The 16,341-nt window shown below is 49.6% G+C and overlaps 2 protein-coding genes across 2 annotated transcripts; one reads left to right on the forward strand and one right to left on the reverse strand.

Moving 5' to 3' along the window:
* Positions 1 to 905: 905 nt before the first annotated feature.
* Positions 906 to 7,708, forward strand: LOC118727498 (pepsin B). The gene is made up of 9 exons (XM_036453337.2): positions 906 to 1,112; positions 1,654 to 1,810; positions 2,704 to 2,821; positions 3,322 to 3,440; positions 4,126 to 4,325; positions 5,649 to 5,771; positions 6,134 to 6,281; positions 7,112 to 7,210; positions 7,445 to 7,708. The coding sequence occupies exons 1-9, from the start codon at positions 1,057 to 1,059 to the stop codon at positions 7,595 to 7,597; spliced, it is 1,173 nt and encodes a 390-aa protein (XP_036309230.1). The 5' UTR covers positions 906 to 1,056; the 3' UTR covers positions 7,598 to 7,708.
* A 319-nt stretch (positions 7,709 to 8,027) lies between these two features.
* On the reverse strand, positions 8,028 to 13,711 carry PIFO (primary cilia formation). The gene is made up of 6 exons (XM_036453254.2): positions 13,620 to 13,711; positions 13,249 to 13,391; positions 12,274 to 12,369; positions 11,081 to 11,211; positions 10,259 to 10,376; positions 8,028 to 8,331 (listed from the first exon to the last, which is right to left on the reverse strand). Exons 1-6 carry the CDS (start codon positions 13,690 to 13,692, stop codon positions 8,230 to 8,232), a joined length of 663 nt encoding a protein of 220 aa, XP_036309147.1. The 5' UTR covers positions 13,693 to 13,711; the 3' UTR covers positions 8,028 to 8,229.
* Positions 13,712 to 16,341: the final 2,630 nt, after the last annotated feature.

Below are 16,341 nucleotides of genomic sequence, written 5' to 3' on the forward strand. Positions count from 1 at the left end.
GAATTTTCAAAAAAAAACTCCACAATTTTTTAAAGTCAGAAATACTGCCAACAGGTGGCAGCACCATACAGGGTTACATTTTTTTTTTTTTTTTTACGTGGACCAGAAGAAAACTTGATCATTGTAGGCAAATGAATGGGGAAAAAATTTCCCCCCCCCCCATAAAATAAAATATATTTCCCCCCATAAAATGAAATGCCTTTCTACAAAAAAGGGAAAGCAAGTATAAATCTCTTTGTTGTTGCTATCTTTAAAATTGATAATTTCATGCATATTGAAGCTGAGAGCCTCCGTACACCAGGTTCAGAGGAAGAGGCTGTGGTTAGGGACAGGCTGAGTTCAGACACACCAAGACTTAGTCCCATCTCTACCATTTATTGACCATCTGATCATGGAAATGGGGGTCATTTGATTATATGTAGGTCATTTTAGCAGGAATGCAGACATTTGCACACCAGGGCCATTTCTTAATTGTCTTTGCACTTCCAGAGCTCACTACGGAGGTGAGCATAGAGTGGGCATTCAATACATGTTGGCTAATTTGTGAACTGAGACGTTGAAAATAAGGAGCGAGAATGATCTATGGAAAGCTATAGACTGGACTGATCAGAGGAAGAGGGAGGAGAAAGAGAGTAGAGCGTGGACTGTAAATCTCAAAAGAGCGCATGCCCTTTGAAGCTAGAGAGCAAACTGTTCAGTTGTTCTGGCAGAAGTCGCCAGCACCCACTTCCCAGTAGACAGGGGCACTGGGATCCTTTGTCTCCAGTAAACTTTGCATTTGTTATCACACCCTAATCTTTAGATTCCATCAGCAAAGCCGCTAATGGCTCTTTAAACAGACCACAGAGGAGATAAAGTCCTTCATGCTTGCCAAAGGGAAAAACAAACAGAATCCCTGGAAGCACAGGGGAACGGGCTGTTACAAAGGCAGAAACGTCCAGGTGCCTGGAGATGAAAGGGCAGGGAGATCAGGTATAAGAGAGGGACCCAACCTCCCGCTGTGCGTTCCAACACGGGTCTGTCACTGTGTCCTGTGTGTTGGTGGACATCAGCACCATGAAGATCCTGGTCTTGGTCTTGGTTTGCCTACACCTCTCAGAGGGTGTGGAAAGGTGTGTATTGGGATGCGGCTTCACTGTGGATTCCAGCTCTAAGGGAGCGTAACAAGCTAGGGAAGAACAAAGGGTTGCAGGACCCTAGGAGAGGCAGGCAGATTGTACCATGAACTGAACTTCCTTGTGGCCAAGACTTGAAATGGATGGATGGATGGACAGATGGACGGGGTGTGAGTGTGTGTGTGTGTGTACACATATATACGTAAGAGTGGGTTGAGTGTTTTGTTGGCTTAGAAGAATGGACAATCCCTGTCCCAAGCTTACAGCAGGCACTGGGAAGAAACAGTTATTCTCTGGAAATAAGATATAAGCACAAAACCCCCAAATATTATGAAGTGTGTTTCTGTGCTGGGAATCTAGGAATGACTGTCGTGGTTAGAACTTGCTAAAATCCAGGAGGATTTCCTGTACCTCGCTCTTCTTGAGCAGAGAGTCCTGAAGAGATTTGAAAACTCCTGGTCAGATTATTGAAGAGGTTGCTTTAAGAGGGCAAGGTGAAGCTCATTCATTTTTTTTTTTTAAACCCTATTCTTTGCAGAATCATTCTTAAAAAAGGCAAGTCTATCCGCCAGACAATGGAGGAGAAGGGAATCCTGGAGAAGTTCCTAAAGAACCACCGAAAGGAGGACCCGGCTGCCAAGTATCATTTCAACAACGATGCTGTTGCTTATGAGCCCATCACTAATTACTTGGATGTGAGTGAAGGTGGAGGGGTGTCCATCCTCTGGGCTGATAACCATTTAAAAGTACTCACTTATACCCCCCATTAGCTCTGATTTGGACTAATTACTAAACCCAAGTCTCACTTTTCTATGGAAAGTATCAAAATAAGTTATGAGTTGGTAGTTTTGGTAGTACCCAATAGGATATTAGCTCCCTTTTCTCTCATTATTTCATTACTGGCTCATCTCTCCAAAGCCCCATTTATATGGTAAAGAGACTTATAGGGGTAATGTTCAACTCAATGGAGAGATCCCAGGGAAGTCCTAGCCACGAGCTGCAGGAAAAAGAAGGAAAACACATGCTTATCTATTGTAGTTTGGCTCAGTGGATAGAGCATCAGCCTGCTGACTGAAGAGTCCCAGGTTCGATTCCAGTCAAGGGCACATGCCCAGGTTCCGGGCTTGATCTCTAGTAGGAGGTGTGCAGGAGGCAGCTGATCAATGATTCTCTCTCATCATTGATGTTTCTATCTCTCCCTCTCCCTTCCTCTCTGAAGTCAATAAAAAAACATTTTTTTTTAAAAGAAGGAAAACATGTGCAAGGCCACTAGGGAAAATTGCTCCCTTTGGAAAGATACACTGGTGTCCACAGAAAGTATTAGAATGTTCTTGAGGCTATGATGTCTGCTCAGGGCATCTTGACTTACTGGTGTCCCGTGGATGGTTCTTAGTAAGATGTTACACAGAGCACCGGAGCTGGAAGCCACTTTAGGGAATCCCACATGGGGTGGGAAAATCATGGGAGAAGCCTCTTATTCCCCTAGGGAATGATTTGGGCAAAATGGGACTCCCAGTGAGTCAGCTTCTTCCCCACCCCTCCGACAAGGCTAAGCTGCGGAATGAGGGTGACAAACCTTTCTTTGCAGGCTTTCTATTTTGGGGAGATAAGTGTGGGGACACCACCCCAAAACTTCCTCGTCCTGTTTGACACGGGCTCTTCCAATCTGTGGGTGCCCTCCACCTATTGCCAGAGCCAGGCCTGCTGTGAGTATACCACCATGCCACCCCGGCCATGGTTGGGAGCTGAGTGAGGGGCGGAGTCAGGATTGGCCCAGGTTATGATGTCAAGTACGGAGTTCTTGGTGCATACCCATGAATCTCCTCCTTCTTAAATTAGAAACCTCTAGAAGTCTTGCCCTCAGTCTTGCCAACAGTTTTGGAGAGAGGCACAGACCTAGACTAAAACTTCCCCATCTTTCTGCATTGTCCCTTTCCCTCCTCTCTCTCCAGTGGGCCAGAGTCCCTGACATTTTTTAGGGATCCATCCCTCAGGGAATGATGGATTGAAAGGAATTCAGGCAATGTTTGCTGCCTAAGGGGGCAGACTTTTTGGGGTGAACACAGTTTGTCTATAGTGTGAAGGATCCGAGGCTGAGCCCCATCCCAGACGTGGTCTGATGACCCCAGGCCATTGAGGGTATGTTTCCTCCAAGCATTCTGGAAAGCGGTGCGTGATGCTACTATTTCATCCTGTCTTTCCACAGCCAACCACAACAGGTTCAACCCCAGCCTGTCCTCCACCTTCAGAAACAACGGGCAAACCTACACCCTGTCCTACGGGAGCGGCAGCCTGAGTGTGGTCCTGGGCTATGACACCGTGACCGTGAGTGACGCTCTCACAGCCTCTGAGGTTCTGTGCTTTGGCTCCCATTTCTAAAGCCTTGAGCTCCCCGAGAAATCCACGATTACAAGTCAGGTCAAACCCTCCCAGGAGCTGAGGGTTGGAAAAGGCATCCGAGGCCGCCCCATTCAGCCTTCCTCCCGAGACAGGCGTGGCCTCCGCAGCAGGCCGGGCTGCAGAAAGCCCTCCGTGCTGTGTTGAAGCCGTGTGTCTTCTTGTGACTTTGTTCCCGGCTCTTCACCCCTACCCTCTGCCACCACACAGGGCGTCTGCCTCCTCCTCCACCCAGCTTCACCTTGTTTATTTGAAGATCCGTCCTTTCACTGTTTTCTTGTGTTTTTTATGCCTAACACCCATAGTTTCTCTGCTGTGTCTGCACGTGGACTGCGCAATCGAAAACCAGTCGCTGTCCACGGAAATGGAAACTAGAACTCCAGAAAACAGCCGCCTCTGCCTCCCCAGCACCCACACTCCTTTTCCTAAGACACGTGGTTGGGTGGCGCTGTTGTCCTTTCACCTTCCACATCCATGCCCAGGAGTGAGCTCAGCATGAAAGAGGCCAGCGTCTCTTCCCAGAACAGGGTCTAGGTTCCAGGCCCTGGGCACCTCCACCCGGGAAGGCTCTGTCCCCGTGGAGTTGCTCAGCTGCTCTGTCTGCTTGGCCCAGGTTCAGAACATCGTCGTCCAGAACCAAGAGTTCGGCCTGAGTGAGAATGAGCCCAACAACCCCTTCTACTACTCAGACTTCGATGGCATCCTGGGGATGGCCTACCCCAACATGGCGGTGGGCAATGCCCCCACCGTCATGCAGGGGATGCTGCAGCAGGGCCAGCTCAGCCAGCCCATCTTCAGCTTCTACTTCTCGCGGTAAGAGGCCTGGCCCCGGGAAGAGGTCAGCAAATGGGCTCCCTGGGGCCTTGGACAACTCAGCATCAGGCAGAGTTCAGGTTGTAGAGTTTTCTGGCTCAGGGACTGCAATTTGCTGTGCATTTCTGAAATTTTATAAACACATTTTTTGGGGGGAATTTTGTATTAAACGCACTGGAAGAATTTTGAATTATGGCCATAAACTATACAATAACTCTTTTCTTTTTCTTTTTTCTTTCTTTTTTTAAAATATATTTTATTGATTTTTTACAGAGGAAGGGAGAGAGATAGAGAGTTAGAAACATTGATGAGAGAGAGTCATCAATCAGCTGCCTCTTGCATACCCCCCACTGGGGATATGCCTACAACCAAGGTACATGCCCTTGACCGGAATCGAACCCAGGACCCTTCAGTCCGCAGGCAGATGTTCTATCCACTGAGCCAAACCAGTTTCGGCTACAATGACTCTATCTTAAAAAATAAGTACTCCCTCAATATTTATCCAGTAAATCCGGAGATTGCTGTGAGCAGTCAGCATAACTGTGGAGCTGTAGCACAAGCGCCATTGACCAGTGAACAATAAAGAAATGATAATTATAACGGCATCTCTGGCTTTGTGAAGGGTTCTTGTAGCAACAAGAACTTCAAACGACATCTTACAAATCCTGTTGTTGGCCTCATTTGTCCAGTGAGGAAGTAGCAGCTCAAACAAGTTGTGAATGTTAAGAAAGCCACACACACCCCACCCCCCAATGTGGGTGTAAATCTTGATGTGAAAGCCAATGCTTTTCCTTCTCCATCTGGCCTTGAACTTTGTGACACACTTCACTCCCTGCTTTTTTTTCCTACACACATGCTCCTCAGGGAACCTGAAGTCCAAATGCCTTTAGTCTATGACCGGCAGGTGCAGGGTCGTGAACACAACAGACCCCAATCCTCTCAGCACTACCTGGTGACCCCCCTGGCCACAACAGAAGCACCCCCATCCCGGCAGCCGTAGCATCTGTCAGCCATCCCAGGTGCTCTCAGAGGGGGCTTTGCCCCAGGCAGGATACTTTTATAGCTTTTTTCCAGGTGCCTGATTTCCAAGTCCATCTTCTTTATGGACATAGTCTGTGTTTCCAATTCTCTGATAATTATTTCCGAGAACAGCTGGGTGTCTCTCTGAGAATTCCCCTTTCCCTGGTACCTTGAGCCGGGAGAAGCCTGAAGAATACCCCCTCGTTCTGTGGGAGGGAAGGAGAGAGGGGCGAAGGGAGGAGGGAGAGGAACACCTGACCCATCTGTGTTATGGAAACTCATGCTTGTTACGTTTCTTTTCAGCCAACCAACCCGTCAGTACGGCGGAGAGCTCATCCTGGGCGGTGTGGACAACCAGCTGTATTCTGGTCAGATCGTCTGGGCCCCGGTCACCCAGGAACTGTACTGGCAGATCGCCATTCAGGAGTAAGTAGAGGTGCAGATAGTTCCCGTGGATGAGGGACACTCGTGGGGTGTTTCTCTAGCATGACAGCATTTCCTGTTGCTGGTATGGCATGGCATGGCATGGCTTGGCTTTCTCGAGGAATCACCAAACCCTCAGACTGAGCTAGACTCTGGCATCCAGTTTCTGCCTTCCAAGAGCTTCCAACCAGAGCTGGAGGGCTTGCCAGACCAAGACTGAGGGCAACACTCCTGCGACCAGAAAGGCACAGAAGGGCGCGTGGGCAGGGTGTTAGGGGTGGCTGCTTCCTGGAAGAGCCAGGATGCCCGAGCTGTGCGGTTGGCGGCAGACACTCCTGACCCTCTCGGTCCTGGTGTCCCCTCAGGTTTGCCATCGGTAACCAGGCCATGGGCTGGTGCTCCGAGGGCTGCCAGGCCATCGTGGACACAGGCACCTTCCTGCTGGCCGTTCCCCAGCAGTACATGGGCTCCTTCCTGCAAGCAATGGGAGCCCAGCAGGCTCAGAATGGAGATGTGAGTAACCGGAAGCCATGGGAGTCTCTGTGTCACAGCCAGGCAGGCTCAACACAGGAGCCCGCACTCAAGCAATGAGCCATCAGAGGGAGGGGGACAAGCAATGAGCCATCAGAGGGAGGGGGAAGGGCTGGGTGGGCCCCTGAGCCCCTGGCGGGACAGATCGGGTGGGAACACGGCATGAACTCTCAATGCAAAGAAGGGTAAGGGGGTGAGTGATACTGACTCCATCCAGACTGTGGGTGTGGGACCGATGGCTACGGGAGGTGCTGTTAACCCATCGCAGGTCTTAGGAGCACACGTCAGCTTGGCCTGGCCACTGTCATTTGGCTGCAGTGTCATTGGGCGCAATGCACTTTCCCATTCCACTTGGGTTTCTGTCTTCACTAGGAATACATCTTCGGAGTTTACTCCCAGAAGCCTCCTGTCCCCACCCCTCCTCCTCTTTGCACACGTATCAGTAGTTTGCTGCTCCCTGTATGCGAGAGACTGGGCCCAGACTGAATCCTGGCTCCCCAGGCTGTGTGTGTGTGTGTGTGCGTGTGTGTATGATCCCACACCTTTTCTCTGTAACTTATACTTTCTGGGTTTAGAAATGGTTGTGGAATGAGCCTAACTCCTATAGTCCTATGGATACAACCCAAGTCTAAGAGCTGAGATGCCTGAAAGGAGAGGATTCCAGAAGAAAGACGGGAGTCAGGCCCTGTGGTTCTCGCTCTGAGAGAGCCTGTGCTGCACAGTCAAGCACAGAGTCACACAGGAAAAGGGGGCCCCACCCTTCGTCTGGGCTCCAGGGGGCGCTCTCCAGCTTTGCCTTTTCTGTCTCCCAGTTTGTGGTCGCCTGCGACTCCGTGCAGAGTTTGCCCACCATCACCTTCATCATCAGCGGGTCCCAGTTCCCTCTGCCTCCCTCCGCCTATGTCCTCAACGTATGTCGTCACTCCCAGCATCTGTGGTTGACTGGCTGGCTGGGGCCTACAGCTGTCCCGTGTCCCAGCTCACATCTGGGCAGCTATGGGGAGTCCCCGGGGCAGGCCTGGGGGTGAACAAGAATTCAGGGACCCCAAAGGGTGCTGTGAAATGCAGGGAGGGGAGAGTCCGGGTGGGGGAGGTCTGTCTGTACAGGGCAAACGGTCATATCCCGGTGTCCCCTGTCCCCTCAGAACAACGGCTACTGCAGGCTGGGCATCGAGGCCACGTACCTGCCCTCTCCCAACGGGCAGCCGCTGTGGATCCTGGGGGACGTCTTCCTCAAGGAGTACTACTCGGTCTACGACATGGCCAGCAACAGGGTGGGCTTCGCCGTGGCCGCCTAGGCGGTGAGGGGCCGCCGTCTGCACCCCGCACGCAGGGCCGGCTGGCTGTGGGCTCACCGCCCCGTTTCAAACTGCCCACCCCCTTCTGTTCATGCAGTCTTACCTCCCACAATGAATACATGGAATAAACCGGGAGACTCCGAACGTCTCTGACGCTCCTTCCAAAATGTCCTTTTTGTGAGTGTTCTGCTTTCAGGCGTCTATTCTAAATGAAACTCAGCAGCAGCTGTGTCCGGGGGTCTGTTCGCCGGGCGATGGGGGAGCACCCAGGGTGTGTATGGGGGAGCAGGCCTTCCGTTCAGCACAGACAGGAGGACGCAGTGGGACCTGCGGGAGGCCTCCGCCCGGCCTCACCCCTCTCCCAGCCCTCCACGCCAACGCTTCCCTCTCTCCCTTCTGGAAAAGAACACGAACCAGACCAGTCCCCAACTTAGGAATGTTGGAAAGAAGCCTTTGTATTCCACATAGGTGCCGAGAAGGCCCAAGTACAGTAAGAACCCGCCTTGATGCGCTCACGTGGTCCGCAGGGGCCTCCGCCCCTCCCTAGGCCCCACGCTGGCCCCAGAGAGGACCACCCGGGGCCGGGCCGAGGGAGCGGAGCAGCTCCGTCCTCCATCCGGGAGAGGCTGTGCTCAGGAGGAGCACGCGAAGGCAGGCTCGGCTCTGGAACCGTAAAACAGGCTCAAGTAGGCCATGCGGTTCCGATATCTTCTGAAGTCCTTGTCGCTGGGCAACTGCAAGGAGAGATGGCGGTCTCAGACCCCCGCGGAGGAGGGCCCTCGGGCGCGGGTCCGCCTGGCTGTGCAACACAGAGCTGCTCATTGCGGCCGCTGTGACCCAGCCAACCCCCTCCCCACAGTCATCTAGCCTCGGTGATTCTACCATTAAAAAAAATTATTTATGTACTTATTATGTATTTATTTATGAGGGAGCGGAAGGGAGAGGGAGAGACAGAAAGCGACATCAATTTAAGAGTGGAACATTGGTCGAGCTCGCAGCATCAACAACCATTCCGTGCAAGGGTCGATGCCCACCCCACTGAGCCACCCCAGCCAGGGCTGATTCTCTCGGCTTTTGTATGTGCAGTGACTCTTTGCCACTTACCTATCATGTGAAGAATTATTATTATTGTTATTTTTAATTTGGTAAATCTCTAAGAGTTCACTGGTAAACTTCTTGAAAACAAAGATTCTATGTTCAAGTCTTGAATGTTACCTCGAGGCCCTAGCACAATTATACTAACACATCAGGCAATTAATAAGTATTTGTGAAATGAATCCAAAATTCCACTAGGAAATGAAAGGCACCTTTGGGATTATGATAGCTAACATGTATTGAGCATTTGTTATGTTATAGGAACTGTGTTCAATGCTTTTCTACCTTAACGTAATCTTTACAACCTTATCAGATCGATTATTATACCCATTTTAAAGATAAGAAAACTGAGGCTTAGAAAAAGTAGGGGACTTGTCCAAGATCATATATCAAGTAAGTACCAGAGCTAGGATTTGAACCCAGGCAGTTGTCCCCAGAAAGCTCTTACCAGAAAGCTCTACAACCCCCTGATGATCTAATACTTAAGTGACATGATGGAAAGAGCAGGGTTTTTTTTCCCATCATCCTCTGGATCTAGATCTAGATTCATGTGTAGCCTGCACAAGTCACTTAATCTGTCTGAGTCTCAATTTCCTCCTCTATCATATACAGACTGGAGGCCTGGTGCACAAAATTTGTGCACTTGTGGGGAGGTCCTTCAGCCCAGCCTGCGCCCTATTGCAGTCTAGAAGCCCTCAGGGGATGTCTGACTGACTGCTGAGGCCTGCTCCCGGGGGACTAACATCAGTTAGACATCCTTAGTGCTGCAGTGGAGGCAGAGAGGCTTCTGCCACTGTGGCCATGCTTGCCAGCTGTGAGCCTGGCTCAGGGCTTCTGGCTGAGGGGCACTATTGGTAGTTCCACTGTTCAGTCGATTTGCATACTAGCCTTTTATTATACAGGACTAGAGGTCTGCTGCATGAAAATTCATGCAAGAGTAGGCCTTTCTTCTCCTGGCTGCCAGCACCGGCTTCCCTCCAGCACCTGGAACCCAGGCTGGCTTCCTCCCGGCCCTGGCTTCATCAAGAAGTACATTCGGAATGATGTCCAGTCTAATTAGCATATTACCCTTTTATTATTATAGATAGATAATTCTCCTGTACCTACCACAGACCATTTGAGGATTAAATAAGATTCCCTGGAACTTTTGTGTAGTCATGCACAACTTAAAAAAAAAAAATCTAATAAAATTGCCCTGGCTGGTTCGGCTCAATGGCTAGAGCATTAGCCTGTACCTGAAGGGTCCTAGGTTCTATTCTGGTCAAAGGCACATGCCCAGATTTCGGGCTTGAACCCCAGTAGGGGGCATGCAGGAGGTAACCAATCAATGATTGTCCCTCAGCCTTGATGTTTCTCCCTTCTTCTCTGAAATCAATAAAAATGTTTGCTTTTTTAAAAATCTAATAAAATTGTACAACTTTCCCCCAAATCCCCATATGCATATACACACAAAATTGTGCATATAATTTCAGGGGATCAGGACTTTCCAAAGCTCCTTCACAGACTCCCTGTTAGGAGCCCCCACGGAAGAACCAGGTAGTGTTCTAAAGAAGCCGGTGTTGTTACCTCAGCTTTTATGGTCCTCTTCCGCAGACGTGGAATCTGATCCCAGTCTGGAGATCCAAATTTCATTGGCCAGGTGACTTTTGGGGGTGGCTTTATCACTGGGTTGTACATGTCAGGGCTACATGTAAAAACATGCAACATGATGTCTCTGACGCAGTGGCTATTGGTGAATCCTATCAGCTGACCCTGAACTAGGTCTAACTCCCTGATAACAGGCAACAGACTGATCCGGTTTTTAATGGTGGGTAAGCACCTTCGGCGGGTAAAGTCTTTCTAATTAGGTGTCACCTTCCCAGAAAGAGCTCTCTCCACAACCCTTGATAAAGTAGCCTCCAGTCTATCCATCACTCAGCATTGTATCATCGCCTGTTTTATCCATCCTCTAGCACATGGCCAGGTCACCGTTCTGCCTGGCTTGGCTCATGGCAATCTTAGCTTATGGCTACTGTCTTGGTAGAGTTATTAATAAGGTCCCCTCTAACTCTCAAATGTGTTCATGGTCAGACTAAAACATCATATGGCCACTCTCCTTCTTACTGCTGTTATTTTCTTACTTGCTCCTTGCCTGTCTGGATTCCAGAATGTAAGCTCCAAGGAATCAGGAGCCTCATGTGATGGGTTCAATGCAACATCTCTGGAACCCAACGGAACTGCCTGGCACCTTTATGAATATCTATTAAACAAATCACTATGGTTTACCCTTCTGTGATGCCAGACATCTGGAAGGCAAAAGAGGCTGAATCTTAAAGACGAGTGGTTGTGCACCTGTCCTTCCTTTCCTATCACTTTCTGTTGAAGTGCCCCAGAAAAGAGGACACATACCCAGGATAACTCATGTCCTTTGAGCGTTTCACAAATCGAGGCAACATGACATTAAATGGAGCAAAACTTTGTTTTTGTTTTCCCTCCTGAAGATCTATTGACTGGTATGTGGCTGGGTGAGGTGTCAGATCCTGTTTCCAAGAAAAAGATCAATATGTTAGAAGGTAACACACAGGTATACATGTGAAGCCTTATAAGTAACACACACACACACACACACACACCCCAAACCGATCCTCTTCTGGTTTATGTATCAGCTATGGTTTAACCATCTCAAAACATGGAAACAGGCCTATGATAGGTAGAAAACTAAGATAGGTGTGGTCCAACCACCTAAAAATGCATCCTGCTTAGGTTGTAGAAATCAACCTCCTCCTGCACGCCCTCCACTGGGGATTGAGTCTGCAACCTGCATCCCGGGCATACGCCCTGACCAGGGAGTGAACCATGACCTCCCAGTTCATAGGTTGATGTTCAACGACTGAGCCACGCTGGCTGGGCTTGTTTTCTTTTCCATCTTTATCGGAGAATATGTTTATTGAATTAAGAGCAAGGAAGGGCGAGAGAGGGAGAGAACCCAGGTATGTGATTGGGAACCCGGCAACCTTTTGGTGCACTGGATGATGCTCCAACCCACTGAGCCACACCAGTCAGGGTGGAATTTTTTAAAAATATGTTTTTATTTATTTCAGAGAAGAAGAGAGAGGGAGAGAGAGGTAGAAAAATCAATGATGAGAGAGAATCTTTGATCGGCTGCCTCCTGCATGCTCTTTACTGGGGACTTAGCCCAACACCTGGGCATGTGCCCTGACTCAGAATCGATCAACCACTGAGCCACAACAGATTGGGCTGGTTTATTTATTTATTTATTTATTTCAATTGACAAGGTAATTTGATTCATATAAAGCTTCCAGTACTTTAGCATCAGGTGTCTCAGCCAGCACTGAAACTAATTTGGTACCACTCTCCTGCTCATTGTTTCTCACTCTCCCAGGCACTCACTCACTCTCTCTCTCTCTCTCAATGCATTAGCCCAACCTTTTCAGCTAGGCTTAAATGGCTTTTGCCTAAATGTCTACATTTCTTTAATTTCAGAGCATATTGTTTAGGCAACCTCCCACGCACTGCCCTGGGCTCCCCAATCCAAATACATGGATCATACAGACATTGAAGCACATGCAACCGTGTCTCACCTTATTCGGCTTAAACCTCATGGTTGTTCTGGCTCCCAACGCGTATCCTTTCTTACTGGTCGGGGTTTTGGAGAGGTTGTACGCCCAGTCATACCTCTTTGGGTAGAATATATATATATATTTTAAAACAAACAAAGAAAGAAAAACACGAAGAACATTATAGTCATCAAAACAGCATGAACTTAGAACGAATCTTCTCTGCAAGCGTTCCTCTTTCTTGACTTCTTTTTTTTTTTTTTAATATATTTTATTGATTTTGTACAGAGAGGAAGGGAGAGAGATAGAAAGTTGGAAACATCGATGAGAGAGAGTCATCGATCAGCTGCCTCTTGCACACCCCCTACTGGGGACATGCCTGCAACCAAGGTACATGCCCTTGACCGGAATCGAACCCGGGACCCTTCAGTCCCCAAGCCGACGCTCTATCCATTGAGCCAAACCGGTCTCGGCTCTCTTGACTTCTTGGCTTCTGTGGCCCAAGTCTATAGAAACAGGGGCATAAGGAACAGGTCACATGGCAGGGGAACGCGCCGGGTCAGGCAGAGCGGGTGACATCTCTGCCTTCCGGTGCATCCAGTCCTCTGACCGCAGGGCTGGATGTGCTCTCATGCAAGCGTGTCTGATCCTCTCTCACCTCACCAACTCTCCTACCAACACAGGCACCACCCAGGTTTGGACTAACGGGTGGGTCACTGGCATTGGCCACAAGCCTCTGGGGTGGGAATGGCGTGGGGACTAGCCTGTTAACGACATGAAGCCGAGGCTTGTGTTGGATGGAGGCTGGGAAGGGGGAGGGGTGGCCCTGTCACCTCTGACATTGTGACCCTGACAGCTGGCTGCAGAGCCCAAGGGCACTTTCTCCTGTTGGGGACCCTGAAGGTCACACACGCTGTAGCTTTTTTTCTTCCCCTAAACTTGGCAATCTTTAAATAGAGGGGGAACGGAGACATCCCTGGGGGGAAGGTGGATACTCACAGTGTCTGTTGTGTAACACCCAGGCCCTCTGTGGGGCGCTCCTAGAAGGGGGAGATACTTGTTTCCCAAAAGGTTGTGCGGGTGGAACTGCGGAAAGATCTTCTTCTCTTCCCCTGTGTTGAAGGGGGGCTGAACCACACGTCCTGCAGGGCGAGGAGGAGGAGAAAGGCCGCTGGAGGGACTGAGGGAGTGCCTTAGAGGAAGGGGGCGGGCAGACACAGCTGAGAGGACAGGGCCTCGCCGAGCTCTTGGCAAGAACCAGACCAAGGTCCACGAAGAACCAGACCAAGGTCCAACTGCCTTCCTTCCCTGCACTTCGTCTTCCCAGCCGCCCCAGCCTTCATCCCCGGCCCTCCCGCAACCCTCCTCACCCTCTTTGTCGAAGCCTTTCTTGCCCATCTTCGAGGTTAGCATTTCCTCCTTGCGCTTCTTTGGGGTTGGCATTTTTGCGTACCGCTCTGTGTACCGCTTTGTGTACCGCGTTGCCAAGGGAATGGACGCTACCTGCCCGCCCGGCCTCTGCGGCGAGCTCGCCTGCGCCTGCGCAGCAGGTGGGAGGGCCGCCCTGGAAGCCGGCCACCCACCGGGCGGGACCGGCACCTCCTCCCGGACCCCGAGCCCAGGGGAATGTGGGCCCTGCAGCCGGGCTGGCAGCAGATGGCGTGCTGGACCCGTGACTCCTGGGGCTGCGGGGGTAAAGGATGGGCCCAAGGCCTTTGGAAAGTCGGCCCCTGGGGCTGTGCTGAGGATGGAGGGGACACGGGGCTCAGAACGCCTGGAAATCGGGCCGCTGGGATCAGGGACTAGTAGCAGCCGCTGCAGCGATGGCTCATGGAGGTGCGCGCCCAGGGCAACCTGAGCAGGGGAGTTGGGGATCCTCTGAGACCCCTTTTCCCTGTTCCTCAAGCCCTTTCCCATCAGGGTTGTCTCCTGGTCGCCCTCAAGGGAGCACAAGGCTGTCACAGGACTGGAAGCCTTAAGAGGAGCAACAAAACCACAGACGTTTTCGCAGTGTGGACCTCGCGGGCAGACATGTAAATGTCTAAGTGCCCGTCTCCTCGTCTCTACGTGGAGAGTAAGAAGCATTCTTCTTTATAGGGCTGTGGAGAGGATTGGGGTCCCAGAACCAGAGCAATCCGGTGGTCTGGAGGCGGCAAGGCAAGAGGTGACTATTGCTGAAGACCGCCTCCAGCAGGCTCAGGAGCACTCCCTCCCACCCTCACCCACGGAGGGCTAAGGTGGGTGTTGACTTCTTTACTTTGTCCCGCATGTGATCACTAACTAGCTTTCACCTGGGTTTAGGATGGCATTAGGATCCAGCAGCTGTAGGAACGCGTGCCCCATGCACCCCTTGGCCTCTACCGAGATCCTGGAGTCCACACTTACTCCGAGCTAGCATCGTATGCGGGGGGATGATTTTACAAATCTAATGTAGGATTTCCAGAAAGGTGATACTGAGCCCTGGAGGACACTGGGGCACTCGTGGAGCATTTGAATTGTTGAAATTATTGGCGGGATGCCCCTTCTCAATGGACCAGGGAGGCTGGACACCTGGCCATGGCCGGTCTCATGTCCTCCCTCACAGTCAGTGGCCTGCGGAACACTATGCAAATAATTGGCTGTACTTGACATAGAACATCAAAACTGTTTTTTAAGTAAGAAATAATGCAGAAAGCCCAGTAAGATAGGAGAAAGTCATCATGAGAAACAAAGGTTCCATCTCAAAGTTATTGTATAATTTCCTCCAAGCATTCTGTCTACTCAAATTGCAGTAATACTGATGGATAAAGAAATCCTGGCATTGCTCAATCACTTTCACTTTTATTGATATTCATAGCAAAATTAATATTGTAGGTACCCACAATGCATTTGAAATTCGTGTTTATTTTTATTTTATTTTAGTGACATGAAACATGTCTTACAAAGGACTCTGAACATATGACAAAGGACTTTGAACATATGGAAGCACACCAGTCATTGGTGATTAGTGTGCTTCCAACTAATCCTCTGGCAGAAATAAAATTAAAAAAAAAAAAAGCTAGACTAAATAAAATACTAGTATTTGAAGAGATCAGAGATATTCTAAGCAAGAGGAAACATGCAGACTCAAGCTCCCAGACACAGGGGAAGCCCGCAGTGCTGAGCCCAGCAGTTGGCGCTGCTCTTCCCTTTGGATATTTGCTAAGCAGAAAGCTGGCTGCAAAGCAGAAGACTCCAGGGGAACTTTGAACAGCCTCTGAAAGCTGGGGGGCAAGAATTAGGCTGACCACGAGGAGGGAGAACTGGAAAACACCTTGGGCTTTTAGTTGGGACTTAAGAGAGATAAACCCTAGGAATAAAGGTGTCCATTTATAATTCTGCTCTTTTATTTTTTAAAAAATATATATTTTTTATTGATTTCAGAGAGGAAGGAAGAGACGGAGATAGAAACAATGATGAGAGAGAATCATGGATCTGCTGCCTCCTGCATGCCCTCCACTGGGGACTGAGCCCACTACCAGGGCATGTACCCTGACGAGAAATCGAACCGTGACCTCCTGCTTCACAGGTCAATGCTCACCCACTGAGCCACAATTCTGCTCTTTTATTTTCCTACACTGCTTGTATGAAATGGCATCTAACCTCTCTTAATTCTGTACTTTATTCATTAGTCATTATATGGTGCAAGAGTCTGACTACTTCATTGTCTCCCAAAGTAGTCAAATCTGTCTGGCTGATGTGGCTCAGTGGTTGAGTGTCAGACCATGAACCAGGAGGTCATAGTTTGGTTCCCAGTCAGGGCAGGTGCCTGGGTTGTGGGCTCCATCCCCAGTAGAGAGTGTGTGCTGGAGGCACTCAGTCAATGAATCTCTCTCATCATGGATGTTTGCATTCTATCCCTTTCTCCCTCACCCTTCCCCTCTCTCTAAAGTCAATAAGAAACATATAAAAAATGTCATATCTGAGCATTTATGTTATTTTATTAGGAATTATATTTTTTCCTCCTTTACATGAAAATTAATGGCACTATGTTGTTTTTGAAATTATATATGGTAGGTAATGTTACCCATGAATTTGATTTTAGGATAAAATAGTTACAAAATAATGTTTCAA

Source organism: Pipistrellus kuhlii, unplaced genomic scaffold, assembly GCF_014108245.1.
Source record: "Pipistrellus kuhlii isolate mPipKuh1 unplaced genomic scaffold, mPipKuh1.p scaffold_m20_p_24, whole genome shotgun sequence".
Lineage (NCBI taxonomy): Eukaryota > Metazoa > Chordata > Mammalia > Chiroptera > Vespertilionidae > Pipistrellus > Pipistrellus kuhlii.